This window comes from Fistularia commersonii, chromosome 3 (genome assembly GCF_037954325.1).
Source record: "Fistularia commersonii isolate RoL2024-O1a breed Wild chromosome 3, RoL_Fcom_v1.0, whole genome shotgun sequence".
In the NCBI taxonomy this organism is placed as follows: domain Eukaryota; kingdom Metazoa; phylum Chordata; class Actinopteri; order Syngnathiformes; family Fistulariidae; genus Fistularia; species Fistularia commersonii.
In genome coordinates this window covers 14,053,347-14,069,659 of record NC_141286.1, presented here as the reverse complement: position 1 = coordinate 14,069,659, position 16,313 = coordinate 14,053,347, and the positions used below count along the sequence as shown (strand labels likewise).

The 16,313-nt window shown below is 42.3% G+C and overlaps 1 protein-coding gene across 1 annotated transcript; it reads right to left on the bottom strand.

Moving 5' to 3' along the window:
- Positions 1-944: 944 nt before the first annotated feature.
- Positions 945-15,399, bottom strand: cers3a (ceramide synthase 3a). Its single transcript, XM_086143721.1, has 11 exons — positions 15,268-15,399; positions 8,739-8,920; positions 7,342-7,459; positions 6,769-6,887; positions 6,605-6,662; positions 6,093-6,143; positions 5,333-5,425; positions 4,367-4,495; positions 4,175-4,281; positions 3,447-3,600; positions 945-1,329 (listed from the first exon to the last, which is right to left on the bottom strand). Exons 2-11 carry the CDS (start codon positions 8,909-8,911, stop codon positions 1,141-1,143), a joined length of 1,191 nt encoding a protein of 396 aa, XP_085999847.1. The 5' UTR covers positions 8,912-8,920; positions 15,268-15,399; the 3' UTR covers positions 945-1,140.
- Between the last annotated feature and the right edge of the window lie 914 nt (positions 15,400-16,313).

Genomic DNA, 16,313 nt, shown 5'->3' with positions numbered 1-16,313 from the left:
GTGCAATCCACTCACCGGCCACTGAATGTCACTGTTCTGCTAATAGAAGGTCCGATGAAGGCGTTGACCTTTGTGTGTCACTTCCAGATTGAAAAGCATTGTTCCATGTTTTAATTTTTTTTTTTAACAAAATGTGGTGCTTCACACGCCACTTTTAAGCATCTCCAACTGCAGGTTGAGGTGGTAAAATACACAATCTTTGTTACTGTCTGCATCTTGTAACACTGTTGCGTTCATTGTCCCATGATTTGATAGTGACAAGCCAAGGATGGAATGGAAGGTCTGGTTAAATTTCTTACAGCAGTGCGACTGTCTGTGATCCAGACTCTTGGTCTCCTAAAACTACCTCTCTTGACCTCCTCTTCATCTCACTGAAAGCGGTACTTTGGACCAGGAGTTGTTTTAAATGGAATATCGGAATTTTTTTGATTTCTGGTTTTGATTTTTTTTCATATATCATCGTCAGTTTTAATGGATAAATCCCTATTTGTGTTTTTTTTTTTTTTTTTTTTTTCAAAGAAATAGGTCAGATTTCACTCCAGCATCCACCCAGGCTGTGTCCAAAATCACTCCCTGCTCAGCACACTGTACATTCCGCGCTGAGATCGCAACTTTGAATGCACCCCAGTCTGTACATTGACCTCTATCATACCTATTTCAGTCACGGAAATTATCCTACAGTGCACTTCTTCACACCAATCAATATATGCCATGCGTCATGCATGCATTGTGCTTGATGACCTTTTGACTGATATGTATGATGTATTGTCCTGTAGAGAGATGATGAAGCACATGTACGCAAAGATATGTGACAGTAGGATACGGTGCTCCTATAGGGATGTCCTTGCATAGTGAGTGTCAATTTTAGACCCAACTGCAGAGTTTTCATAAGAACGGTTCAATATGATATTAAAGTGGCTACAAAACTCCATTGGCCATTTTGTGTGTTTTTAGAGAGATTTAATTAATTTAAAAAATAATAATAATATGCCATGAGCCACCTTCATTTCACTGTAAATCTTCGCCATTCTTGGAACATCCATCGTGAGGAAATAGCAGTCTCCCTCATCCACGGCAGCCTCCAGGAAATCCCCAAGAATCAGCAATGACGCCAGGGATGTCAGATGAACTGAGCTGGTGTCAGTAGACCATCTTAGCCTGGCAGATGTTTTCCGGGGGAGACAAGCATTCAAGACAGCTGTTCTTCTCTTCCTTTGCGTTCAAGGCCTGACTGCGTCCAAGGCGGCACTGCTCTTCGTTCTCATTCTCTGTCAGGCTGCTGTCATCGTCCTCCTCCTCCTCGTTGTCGCTCCTCTCATCTCTTGTGAGCTGTAACACGAAGGGAGCTGAAATGTCTGACACCCACAACTGACCTGGTGGAAGCTCTACAGACATTCCTAAAGCAAACTATATGAACACTTCATTGAAGAAGCTCCATACAACTTTTGGAACACCATTTCTTTTGATATCAGTGGAAAAAAAAAATTACGAGATGTGACATTCCTAACTATAAATAAGACACAGTTTTGAAAACCCACCACCTTCCCTCTTTTTCTTTTTCTGTTTTTCTGTTTGAGTAACTGTTATAAAACTACCCTTTTATGAACAAGCAACACCCCCCCCCCCCCTTCAGCCATCCAATTTACTGCACTGTGTAATGCCTTCCTTTAGACCAGGGGTGACAAACTCATTTTGGTCCGGGGGCCACATACAGCCTAACTTGACGTCAAGGGGGCCAGAATAGTAAAATCATAGCGTGATTATCTAGAAGTAACACTAAGTCCAAATTTTTCCTTTGTTTTTAGTGTAAAGGAGAACAGGTTAATGATAAAAATCTTTATAAGTAATGAACTGTTCCTTTAAAAATACATGACGAACAACCTTAGATTCATGAAGGAAAGTAAGTGCAATTTCAACGACACGATGCCTCACATCTGTTGTCTCAGTTCTCTGCAGTTTGTTGTATTTTTCACCATGGCGAGTCTCATAGAGGCACCCAAAATACCTTCAAACCTCAAAAAACAAATAAGAAGTGGTCCATTTTTCTGGGAAAACCCTACACTTCATGTCCACTTTTCTCTTGACATCTTGCCTATGAGGGTGTCGAGGCCAACAGAAAAGCAGGTACATTTCTAAAAATAAGTAATAATGCTATTACCAGACCCGGAAGTCGCTGTAAGTTCTGAGTCACCGAGTTGTGCCATGTTGGTAACACTGACTAAAGCAGTGCACCCCTAGCAGACAATATAGGAACTGTATTTCTATTTTAAAAAAGTAGTTGATGATTTTTGTGAATTTTTTCAAATTGTAGATTTATTCCACAGGCTGGATTGGACCCCCTGATGGACCAATATCATTGACACCCCTGCTTTAGACTCTTCCTCAACTACTTGCTCATCCCATGATAATCCAACCTCTTGAATAAGAGGCTGATATGTTGGTCATAACTAGCTTACGACCAACACCACATCGCGTCTTGGACAAGATATGGCTCCTCACCCACTGATCTTTGCAGTCCCACCAGCTGAGGACACAGCCAGCGAGTGGCGAGCCAGTTGTCTGCAAGTGAAATTCCATTAAAATCTCTTATTTTCTTGTGTATGTATTTTCAGGTCAAAATGTTTATCACAATCCCAAAAGATTTTTTTCCACCTAAGCTGTGGCAATCACAGCCTTTGGTCCTCCAACCGTGGCTGTGACTACCACGTCTAAAGAGAAGAACGGAGGAACTGACGACAAAACAACCATTGTTTCTCTGCCCAACCAGAGAAGAAAAAAAAACAGCAATACACGGTTCCAGATCTTAAAATCATTTCTTCTGGCACCTTTTCCTCCGCAATGAGAGAAGCCAGAAGCCAGGTTGCTCAGGCATTTGGTCAGGATGCCTCCTGGACGCTGCCGTTATGAAGTTTCTTTGACGACCCAGCAAATCAGGTCTACGAAAAGGTATATCTCTTATCTGCTCTCATGATTTCATCCCAGGACAGTTAAAAACAATCACATCTGAGCTAATGTGACGCCACTAACTCCAGCATGTGTTGTTACAACACATGAGTAAACTAATTTAAATCCTTACCAAATTAACGACCCCGACCTGCATTTCTTTCGAAACACCTACAAGATCTACAGATCCTTCAGTTCAGAAAACGTCCCACGCTCGAATCCAAGTTCTGCTTCTGAAGGGTTTATTGATATCTTGGCCAATCACAGACGGTTATTTGGGAAACAGCAATTTGCATTGACGAGAGGCAAATGCACAATGCTGTTCATCATATGACGAAATACAGGCGGAAGGTTAATCTACGGAAGATAAGACCAGCTGCATAAGGATAAAAACAAGTTGATACTCAGATGATTGCGGACCTCCCGGTCATCCGCTTCCCAATGTCGTTGAACCGATGTGAAAACAGGACCTGATATCGCAATGGCATAAAGAGGAGACTCACCGTGCCAAAGACGAACTTCTTGAGCATTCGGAGAATGAGGTAGGCCCAGAATATGTGCAGGCAGAGAAGGACTACCAGCACGACATTGAAGAAGTAGTAGCCGAAGAAGGCGGGGTAATGGTGGATTGGGTAGACCCAGGTGCAGTGGATCAGCCTGGAAAAGCACAAGATGGAATTGTTTACCATTACTGCTGGAATACATTTGGTCTGGGCTAAATCTTTGAGTGCAGTAGGCCAGACCCAGCATGCAGTCCAATGACTGTCCAGATTTTGGCTTTGGTAAAGACAAGACTGAGCTACAGTAAATGTGTGTGAAATCAGTCATTCTTCCTGACTCACAATGGAGGTAATAGGCCATGCTTGTGGTATGAGCTGATCTCAGACAGGACTGTTCTAAGAATTGTCCAGCTCAAATTGCAGTTTTCAGTTTTGCATTGGCAAAGGCAGTAATGGTCTATGGTAGGGGGCACCAAAATCAAAAATTAAACCATCATGAAGGGGAGGAAGATGACACGTACGATATGGAAAGGGAAGTTGCCGCAGCGTTCACATTTGTTACACCATCAAATTGGTTCAAATAGGTTTTGAACCCATTTGCTCTGTTCCCCATGGAAGCGTAAAAAGACCTTCCCTCAGGAGCAAGCTACCTCGCGATCTTAATGTGCGAAGACAATTGTCTGAAAAGTTTCAAGGCACTGCAAAAAGATTCCCGGGGGCTGTGGACTTACCAGAAGGGGAAGATGACCAGTCGCGTCACCATGAACACGATAGCAAATAGGACGAAGAGACATTGGCAGCTTTTTTCCCATTTGGCGTAATTGAAGAGTTTTGCCGACTGGAAGGACATGCAGTTGTCGGTGAAGTGAAATAAAATAAAAAGCAGATGGATTTTCTGGGGAGCAGGGGGTTGAGGTTCTGACCTCCAGAAGGACATCCGAGGCATCGTGGACCAGCATGACCAGCGTCCCCACCCGGATGTAGTTGACACACCAGGAGAACGAGAGGAGCACCAAAGTGGCCAGGTGGTGGATGATTTGTTCCTTGAAGTCCTGAAAGAAGTATGAAAAGAACATTTTTAATTAATGTTTTTATGTGAACCCACTGAATCCCCAGGTCACTGACTGCATCCTGACTGGTAATTGTTCCACGAAATAAAAGTTAAAGCCTGGGAGGCCTCTCTTCTGCTCGCTTCTCGGGTCAGCATGATGTCGGAAAGCGATATGAAAACATGCCGCCACGCCTGCAAGGGGGGAGAACTTAACCCTTTCTGCATGCAGACCAAAGACAGATCGAAACTTATGACTAATTTCACAACCAGAAATGTAATAAATAGTTTATACATATGTAAAAGCTCAAAGTGAATAGTCAGAGTATTTTAATAATGAAATGTGATGCAGAACTATTGTTTTGTCTTTTTGTCGGTTTGTAATTATGCAAAAAGTTCTTCAAGGCCATCAGATAACTTTTAATACATTTTTCTATAGGAATCATATGTAAATGATAGTCACGTGTTTAAAAAGGGGATACATCAGTCAAAAACTGATAAACTGGTTTATTTACATTTTACATTGCAGACAAAAATCACAAAAGACAAAATAGTGTTTTTTTCTGAAAGTGAGGGTCAAATCCTAAATCCTTTGATATCATGTAGATTCAGAGTTAATTTAGAAATCATGAGACGGCATTTGGCAGTTTTGTAACAGTGCTATATACGTGTTCAGTAACCAGAGCTGAGATGTAGTTTTAAGAAATGAAAACCTTATACTACTCTAATAAAGCATGAGTGAATGCTTAATTACGGCATTGTGTTACAATTCTGCAAATAAAACACGTGATTTGATTTGGTACATTTTGAAAAGTTCTGGCCCCTTACTAAAATGACTCACCTTACGCTTGACATCAAAAGTGATGCTGAATAGGAGTGAGGCGTAAAAGCTGAGTTCCAGGATGTAATACCAGTACTGGGACTCCAGCATGGACTGTGCGCGCACACACACACACACACACACACACACACACACACATGTAACATGAACTGTCAGACAATCTCTGTCAAACACATAAAAGCACCGTCCCCGAAGGCCGTGCTCTTTGTCTGGAACCTTTTCGCCCGAGGGAAGGAACTGTAGAGGAATCACTTGTTTCCGTGGAGACATGGTGTCACACTCAGCTCCACTTTCAGTGGAGTGATGGGAACATATTCGCTCTCCTCTCACGCCGACATCAGACTGAGCGTCCTTGACACAAAGAACGTCAGCCGCCACATAACACAATTCTCACTGGCAGGATTCATGTGGACTGAGTGACAGTAGTTCGCCGTTTTGTCAGTAATAACTACGTTATTACATGACTGCTCATTAGTTAGCGTGAACTCTGTTACGGGCCACACCATGATCACAGCTACAGAATGAATATCCATGCTGTATTATCACAATAATTACTATATTATAACATGAGTCCACTGCAGTGATTACAATACTATTGCACAAAAAGGCAGTAATTCATGTCCCTGATTTTGTACACTAGTAGGTGTACTTATGGATGCAATCAATGTTTTTAGACACAAAAAACATGGGAGTTGCTTATATCTCATCAAAAGCCACTATAGTGTTGATAATTTTCAGCATATTGAAAAAGAACACAAACCTGTTTGGGGAAAGAGGTCCACACTTCTCTGGTGTCATAAAACCACTCTTTCTGCAGCGGCATGAAGAGAAAATATTTGACATGAGACACGGACATTATTTTCCTCATAGATACATACGTAATGACGCAACTGATCGAAAAGCATTAATTTCAGGCATTCAGTCCAGCTCTTAATAATGATGGTAATTTGTGATGACTTTATATGTTTTTATATGTTTACATTTTTTTTTTATTTTGTGTTGTCTTTATTATTACACTGTGTAATTATGTGATTGTGGCTGGGAGAGACACAGGTCCACTCATGTTATGCTTTACAATGTTTTATATTGCTGTTCTTCCTGCTGAACTTGGAACGCTTAAAGTCAATTTTAACAGCCTTAATTATATCAGACAGTGAATGGAGAGCTTTGTTTTATAACATTTTATATAAAAAAATGCTCATTAAAGTCTGACAGATAAAATCAGGGTTTAAAAAAGTGCAGTTGAAGCAAAAAAAATGTTTTTAAACTCACGTCGTAAAGTGACACAATTCCTCCAACGAATGCTAAAAGGTAGAATACAAAACGCCAACTAGAGAAAAGGAGAGAAGAGTGTTGAAGCTTTTGCATAATAGTGTGAATGATTATCCGCACACGCATACACACGTGCACACACATGTATGCATAAAAACACACACCAGGCTTCTGTGAACTTCTTCAGGACTCCAGGACGATCCTGAATGCGTCGCCTTCTGAACCAGCGCTCAACTTGTCTCACTGTCAGACTAGTCTTCTTCGACAGACCAGCAATGTCTGCCTGGACACACACACACACACACACACACAAACAAATATTGAAACTTGACATATTTACTTCTTTTGATATTTTCTGCTTACTTTGATCACAGTCCTGATTATGATATTTAAACAAGATTATGTCCATTCCTTGCTGAACGATTGAGGGTGGATCATTTTCATCTTGGTGTATTTCTGTCTCACACTTGAATGAAATCCGAGTTTGCGGTGTTCCTAAAGTATAAGCAACCACAGAAGAGAAAGTGAAGATGGTTTTCCCTACAGCTGTTACTTGATATAATTTGTTGTTACACAGTGTTGTAAGTACACAGTAAAGTGGTTTAACAGATTACAGTTGCGGTAAATCTCAGATATCTTGTTTGTGTAACATTGTGTGATGTGGCATCACGCCGCGTGATACTATAATCAAGTTGTGTGTCAGTACTCTGGACGTTGGAGCTGCTGTCAGTGTTTACCTGTGCTGGCGTCCTACTCCGTGTGGCGTAGAACAGCATTAAGACGGGATTGTCCTCCGCCTTCAGGCAGACCTTCGGCTTGATCCCGGCGGAGACCGCCAGAGCTGTCGCCACCCACCTGCCACACCACGAACACATGGGGGATCAGCCGCAACCATGACCAGGACAGTAAAGCAGACATCCTTATGTAATTCTTAAAGGGAACCCTAACTGGGAGGACTAATAGGCATGCTTTACTGTTTGCCTCATACTAGAATCTGTGGTCAGAAAAGCACAAATAAATGATTTATTTAAAAAATTGCAATTGATAGCATATACTTTAACCCTGGGGCAGCCCTATTGGTTTGCTCACGCAGTGCTTCCTGGGTTGATGACGTATATAGGTAGCTCATGTTAACTTTAGCATAGTATGGTATGGTATATATGGTAAAAAAGCCACATTGTGCTGCTTTTGGGTGCAATTTCCAGTCTAAGGGGAAAAAGCGACTGACCTACATAGCTCTCTGAGGGACAAAAAGCAAAGACAGGGTTGGGAAATTGCTTGTGGATGTACATAACATCTTAAGGACCTGTCGCTATGCTCTCGCCGCTTCACCACAGCTACGGGTGCTGCTAGTTTTAAACAGATGCTAAAGCCAAATGCCATGCGAGCAGTTTTCTTTAAAAATAAAAAACATCCTCAGGTAATGAGTGAAGCCTGCTTGAAAAAATGCTACAGGTAGGAGACGCTGGAAGTCCTCCTGTGAGTACGTCAACAACCACTACTGCAGAAGTAGCATCTAATGGCGAAAAACTTCATGACGTCACTACCTAGACAGCGTTGCAAAATAAACAACAACGGTAGTTTATGAGTGAAAAGTTTTTTTTACAATTCTATACAAACAAGATGTTGTAGCGTGGGGTGGGGAGACTGACCATTGGAACCCTAGAATCCTTTGTGAGTGATGATGATGATGACTGTTGGGAGCTTCCCTTGGTTCTGTGTTAAAGAACTTCACAGTTGAATAACTGTACCATGTTGTGTTCGATGTGTGACACTAACTTGCAACATTAATTATCATAACGTTAGCGCTGAGAGACAGAACTCCTGGGTTTTTATTGGTGACTGGCAGGCATTATCCTGAGAGCAAAATTATCCTTGACTCTGATAGTTTATTTACTAAGCCCCACTTTGCCAAAATATACCGAGAAAAGTTATTTGGCAAGAAATTGAACAAGAACATCTTGGTCGCTGGTGATCCCTTTAAAAGCACATTGATTATTTTTGATTGTTAGTGTAATAAAATAATTGTGATTAACAATGGTGTGTTAGTGCAGGAGATTTGTTCACAAGGACATCAGATAAGGGGATTGAGGTTCTCTGATGGCAGAGATGTGATCACTGCTGGAGCTGATACCTCTCAAACAGAAACCTGACCAGCAGGAAGACGAAGGCGTAGGGGATGGTGACGTATAGGTGCGAGGCTTTGGCATAAACCCGCCCGTCCTGGTCCTCTAGGTCAGCCCATGTGAGGTTCACCGGCAGCCAGATCCGGTCCCACCAGAACCACTCGTACAGTGTGTCCAGCATCCCTCCACCCTGATACAGACCACACACACACACACACACACACACACACACCATTCAACACAGAAGGTTAAAGACCTGTTGAAGTGTAACCCCCATATTCTTCTTTCTTGTATTGCAGATGCAAGGGATCGTTTATCAGTCTTCTTTTTCCCCTTTCGGCCTTTGCCTTCAGTGTCGCCATCGCAAATCAACCCTCTCCATCAAGCCCTATTCTCTGTATCCTCCTCTCTCACACCAACTACCTTTATATTCTCTCTTACTACATCCATATATCTTCTCTTTGGTTTTCCTCAAGACCTCCTGCCTGGCAGCAGCTCCAATTCCAGCATCCGTCTCCCAATCTATTCACTATCCCTCCTTTGTACATGACTGAACCATCTCTGTCTGGCTCTCTGACCTTCTCTTCAAAACATCTAACATATGCTGTTCATCTGATAGACTCATTCATGATCCTACCCGTCCTGGTCACTCCCAAAGAGAACCTCAGCATCTTCATCTCTGAGACCTCCAGTTCTGCCTCCTGTCTTTTCGTAATTGTCACGGTTTCTTGTCCATACAGCATTGCTGGTCTATCCACTGTCTTGTACACCTTTCCTTCTATTCTGGCTGATAGTATTCTATCACATAGTACAAGCCCTGACACTTTTCTCCACCCATTCCAACCTGCTTGGACCCGTCTCTTCACCCTTTTACACACTCTCCGTTGCTCCGGACTGATGACCCCAAGTACCTGAAATCCTCCAGCTTCTTGATCTCCACTCTCTGTAGTCTCACCACTCCACCCGAGTTCCTCTCGTTCATATACACATATACTACATACATATACTCTGTCTTGCTGGGACTAACCTTTATTCCTCTCCTTCCCGGCACATACCTCCACCTCTTTAGATTTTCCTCAACCTGTTTTCTGCTCTCACTACAGATCACAATGTCATCTGCAAACATCATGGTCTGTGGAGATTACTGGCCATCCTCATCTGTCAGCCTGTCAGTCACTACGGCAAACAAGAAGGGGCTCACAACTGATGGAGTCCCACCTCCACCTTGAACTTCTCTGTTACCCCTATGGCACATCGCATCACTGTCTCACAGCTAGCATGCATGTCCTGCTCCAGTCTAACATGTTTCTCTGCCACTCCAGATTTCCTCATACAACACCAGAGCTCCTCTCTTGGCACCCTGTCATAGGCTTTTTCTAGGTCTACAAAAACACAATGCAGCTCCCTTTGGCTTTCTCTGTACTTCTGTTAGCATTCTCAAAGCAAATACTGCATCTGTAGTACTCTTTCTAGCATGAAGGCTTACTGCTGTTCACAAATGCTGACTTCTACTCTTTATTTTCCACCAGTCTTTCCCATAACTTCATTGTATGGCTCATCAACTTTATTCCTCTCCATTCTTCAGGCATCTTCTCACTCTTTAAGATCCTGTTGAATAAACCAGTCAGAAACTCTACCGCTGCCTTTCCTCGACACTTCCAAACATCTACAGGTATATCATCAGGATCAATTGCCTTTCCACTCTTCAATGCCTTCCTCACTTCACTTTTACTAATCTCTGCAACTTTACGGTCTACAATAGTCACCTGTTCTACCCTTGCTTCTCTTTCATTTTCCACATTCATCAGGTCTTCAAAGTACTCTTTCCAAGTTCCCATTACTCTTCTAGCATCTGTCAATACATTTCCCTCTCTGTCCTTAATCACCCGGACCTGTTGTACATCCTTTCCATCATTATCTCTCTGTTTCGCCAACCTGTATAGATCATTTTCTCCTTCCTTACTCTCCAACCGAGTATACAAGTCATCGTACGCCCTTTGTTTTTTCTTTGCTACCCTTACTATCTTTACCTTATGTTGTATATCCCCGTACTCCTGTCTGTTCTCTTCAGTCCTCTCAGTGTCCCACTTCTTATTTGCTAACCGCTTTCTCTGTATATACTCCTGCACTTCCTCATTCCACCACCAGGACTCCGTATCTACTTTCCTTCCAGATGACACACCAAGTACTCTTCTACCTGTCTCCCTGATAACACTAGCTGTTGTTCTCCAATCATCTGGAAGCTCATCCTGACCACCCAGACCCTTTCTGAACTCCTCCCTGACAACCATAGAACGCTCCTCCCTTTTCAGCTTCCACCAGCCTATGTCCTCTTGATCTTCCTTGACACAAGAGTCATCCTACAAACCACCGTCCTATGCTGTCTGGCTACACTCTCACCTACAACAACTTTACAGTCAATGATCTCTTTCAGGTTTCTTCGTCTATACAAGATGTAGTCTACCGGCGTGCTCCTACCTCTGCATTTATAAGACCCAATGTCCCTGTATTTTCTGGAAACAGTATTCACTACAGCCATCCTTTTTGCAAAGTCTATTACCATCTGTCCCTCTGCTTTCCCATCCTGTATACCAAATCTGTCCATCACTTCTTCATCCCCCCTATTGTCTGTACTAACATGCCCATTGAAGTCTGCACCAATTACCACTCTCATCTTTGGGGATATTCTGCATCACTCCATCTAATTCATTCCAGAACTTCACCTTCTCCTAAAACTCACACCTCACCTGTGGGGCATAGCCACTGACAACATTGAGCATCACACCTTCAATTTCCAGTTTCAGATTCATAAGTCCATCTGACTTATGACTTTTCACCTGCAGAACATTCCTAACAAACACCTCCTTCAAGACAACTCCTACTCTGTTTCTCTTCTTGTCAGTACCATGACATTACAACTTAAAGCCTGCTTCTAAGCTTCTAGCCTTATTACCTTTCCACCTGGTCTCCTGGACACACAATTTATCCACCTTTCTTCTCTGCATCATGTTGACCAACTCTCTACTTTTTACAATATTCAAAGTCCCTACTCTCAGTCCCAGGCTCTTGCCTTTCCTCTTCTCTCTCTGATTCCTAACACTCCTTCCTCCTCTCCTGCTTTGACCTACAATGGCCCAATTTCCATCGGTACCCTGTAGGTCCTCAATACAATGGCGGTCGTTGTTAACCTGGGCCTCAACCAATCCAGTATTATATACAATTAAGGTTGATTTGCATGTTTGGTTTTGGCAAGTTTGACACCGGATGCCCTTCCTTGGGACCGGCTCAGGGAGACACTGGCCCGTGGCACCCTGAGGCTGCATTAATGGCTTGTTTATTAGTAATTGTATTAATTGATACGGTCATTCATTAATAATTAATTCATTCAAAATCTAAGCTTATCCTGCACTGAGAATCGTGGGGGACTCGAGCTTATTCCTGCTGTCATTAGTTCACCCTGAACTGGTTGACTGTTGATTGCAGTAAATCATTCAATATTTTGTTAATACTTTCACCAAGTACTGTGCTATGATTCGCCGTGGGGCTGGAGCCAATCCCAGCTGTTATTGGATGAGAGGGGTGATTAACTGAGACCAGTCACCTGGTCACCAGGGTTCTGCAACCCATCTCTAATGGGATTTGCATTCACTTTGAAAAAAAGTGAAAAGATAGAGATAACATCTATTTAACACATGAGACGGAACTGGAAACACTGGAGCGAGGGTGTGATCAAGATGGAGATTGCATCTGCTGCTGCTCAAAAGGTAAGAACAAACAAAAAGATCCTTTGATAAATACCAGATTTTACCGACTTTCAACCTCAACCCGTCACCAGTCAACCACAGGCCCTCATATAGAGACATACCACCATTCACCCTCTCATTCACATGCCATATAGAGACGTCCACCCTTTCATTCTGGGCATATTCAGATTTCAAATGAAAATCTTGCAGACTACAGACTGTGGGAGGAAACCCACACAGACTCAGGGGGAGGACGTGCAAACTCCACATTAGAAAGGCCCCCCGGTTGACATCCAACCAGGAACCCTCTTGCTGTGAGGTGGAAGCACTACCAGCACATTAGCATACTGCTCTGTTTGCAAAACTGATCCATAAACAAATCAAACGAATGACTGAACGAATGGATATTTTGAAAATAAAAATGATGCAAAATCATACGAAAGGGAACAAAAAGTTATCTGAAACTCAAACAAGGAATTTCTAATGGATCAGAATAGAAAGGATGGCGTTTCTGTATATATTTATATAAATATAAGGGGAAAAACTCTGTCCGGGTAAGATTAGGGAAGACGGATCAGGTTTCATGTGTTATAAGTGAAGCAAAACCAAAATATCCCTATTCAGCAAAGTGTCAAATGAGGGACACTCGTTCTCTCTCCCTCTGTTTCTTGCTCTAATTATTCTCACTGACCAGTTCTTTCAATCCCAGATGCTAAAAGCAACACACAGCAAGTGTATATGTGTGTGTGTTTAGAGAGGGGCAGGATGTGAATTAAACGGACTGAGATTCCAGTTGGACAAGGAGTAGCTTCGGTTACTGTCGTGTACATAAAAGCTCTATTTCCAAAACACACCCGACCCTGCTGATCCCTCTCCGCTTCTCAAGATCACTTCCATGCCTTGTTTAACAGCCTTAAAAAAAAAAAAAACTCTGAGAGCCTACAATGGCAGCCATGGTAACAGACCTCAACACACACACACACACACATCTCTTCAGACTGAATATATCCAGAGAGGTGAGGAACATTTACCAACATGGTGTTTCCTCCCACATGTTTCCATGTGATGGCTGGTGGGTGTGTGGATGTAAAGATCCAAAGGTGGGTCAGGTGACCACTGGGCTCGCCTTCTCTAACAAACCACAATGTTCTGGCTGACAGAGGGGCTGCCCAGGTAAAATAAGTAAACACAGCACAAAAAGAAATTCCATAAAGGAGGATTGAGTCATCCTTTCTTTTTTTTCACAGCTGATGTCCCACTCAGCATTGAAACACAATAACCTGGGGACATCTGGGTGTTCTGCCGCACTTTTGACTTCAAGTCCAGAAAACAAGAAGCCAGCATCATTTTTCTCTCACACGATAATAAAATTCAGCACCCTTATGCCTCACAGCAAGAATGTGCCCAGTTTGAATCTGTGAAGAGTTTGCATGTTCTCCCTGTGGGTTGCCACCAGGTTCTGTTGAGTCTTCCCACAGTTGTAAAACATGCATCATCATCAGAGATTAAAACACCCAGACATGTGAATAAGAGGGCGAACGGTTGCATGTCTCTATGTTACACGTGAATGAGAGGATAAGAGGTTGCATGCCTCCATATATGACATCGACTGGTGACAATATAGGGTTATATGCTGCCAATGACAGCTGGGATAGGCTCTAGCAACCCTGAGACCAGGATAAGTGGTATGGATAATGAATGAATGAATCAAAATGAGGAAAACCTCTCACCTCCAATTTTTAAGTGATATCACCGAGCGTTATTTTAAACAATTTAGCCTTGTAAATTCATTTTCTTTTTCGGTTCATTTTCAGTTGAATCATTATACAACAGTTGTCAGTGACCTTTTTCTCTGCTGTTGCTGAAACCTGATCAGCCTGTAAAAAGGACCCTAAACACAGACACAAACTGCCGCAGTCGGAAGTTGCACACACATCTTGCTGATTCTACCCCTCCTTGGAGTGTATCCTTCAGGTGGAGACATGGACGTCTCTTTGGATGCTTTCAAAATGTTTTAAATCAGAGGTAAATTGTGATCTTCATATGTAGTCATATTGAATACCTTTATTGATCATCGGCCCACGTCAGTGTGCAACCAGAGCTCTGAATCCCCTGCTCTTTGTTGTACTGTTTGGAAGTTATTACCACAATCAAGCCAATCACTCTACAACAGCACGCCGTTATTTTTGACCATATTGTTATGACAGCAATAAAAAATGACATCAGAAACGGTTATTTTTCATGCTCAAGCGGGAAAGCCTATAAATAAAAGTACATTGACCAAAAATCTTGACAAACATTTTAAAAAATCCTAGAAAAGCGAGTTAATGATTGTCTTAAACAAAATGTTCTGGTCATAACCGTGTAATTGATTATTATGGGACCTTTCCTCATTTAATGTTTATAAGAACACAATGACTCATGCAATGAAAGACGCACTATGATGACAACTTGGAAGTGTTCAATTTTAAGTAATGCCTCATATTTACAAAAAAAGATTTCTATAGAGTTTGGGTCAGTGATGGAGGAAATATTAGGAGCATCCCTGCTAACTTCACCGTAAACCCTAGATCAGCCTGCTCTGTTCCACCTCCTCAACACTGTCTAGCACTTGCAGAAAAGCAGATGACCTCCCAGACCCCCCAGGTCTGGGACCAGCACTGTACAACCGAGGCTGCATTCGGTCCCACTGATCTGTGACAAAATTTCCAGAGCTGGAGAGCAAACTTCACCAACCGAAGGACAATGTCAGATTAAGACAAATGAAATTGGGGTCAGGGGTTGGGAGGCTTACCTTGCTTTCAGCGTGGACACCAGGCAAAGATCGAGTCTTCCCTGCTGAGCAACCTCAACATGGATGAAAAACTCTATTCCAGCACCTCCACGAGCAGCACTTTGCTTTGTTTGACATTCTTCATGGTCACACCCTGCACATTTACCTGGGAAGGTTTTTTTTTCCTTCCTCCAGGAAGTGGAGGGAGCACACACACACACACAAACACACGCGCACACACATACACGGCAGTTTCTCCCTGCCTCCGGGTGACACAATAACCATGTTTGTTCTGTGTCCTGATAAAGTACAAAAGCAAGTTCTCCCACAAAGCAAATCCTGTGGTGACTCCGAACCATCACGTTGACAATCGCAAACTACTCCTTTTACACAGAAACACATCTAGAGTGGAGCACCACTTCAGAGGGGGGAAGGGGGGGGGCACTACCTTATCCTTCAGCGGGCATAAAATAGGTGAGAGGTTAAAGAGAAAGTTAAATGAAAGTGATGAAGAACGATGAAAGAACTACCGAGCGAGGATTTCTGCAAAGTATATCACATGAAATCAGCTGTTTCGCGTTTTAGTTTTTCATACATTTTTTTTACATGTTTTAATATTATGACTCCATTAAAAGTGTGTGAGGAGTGGTGAATCCGACTGGCCGTCAATATCCTGTGTGACCAAGGTGTATGTTTGTACAGACAGAACAAACAGCATCTGTTCAATGTCAGTCAGCTGCATGCACAACACAGTGATGGCACATGAATATCTAATCATTAATATGACAGCTGCAACAATAACCTATATAATTTTTTTTTTTTTTCACTGTTTATACAATTTCCTACTATTACTTATTATTGTTATGTTTTACTTGAAACTCTGGAAACAATTTCCTTCGGGATAAATATTGTTGTTCTTCTTCTTATTCTTATAATTGCTTCTATCACTTTAGGTTTATTGATTCATTATAATGATTGGCATTCATGGAAATCAATGAAGTGCATTTGGAGACGGAAGGGTTTGCAACAGCTGTGACAAATCCCGACCATTTTAGAAAATAATTAAC

Bases quoted from the DNA above. Each gene is read 5' to 3' on its own strand.
- cers3a (XM_086143721.1), bottom strand. From the start codon at position 8,911: ATGCTGGACACACTGTACGAGTGGTTCTGGTGGGACCGGATCTGGCTG. The intron at 6,144-6,604 runs GTGAGTTTAAAA...ATGCCGCTGCAG, and splicing joins GAATTGTGTCACTTTACGAC to AAAGAGTGGTTTTATGACAC. The intron at 4,282-4,366 runs GTCAGAACCTCA...ATGTCCTTCCAG, and splicing joins CCTCGGATGTCCTTCTGGAG to TCGGCAAAACTCTTCAATTA.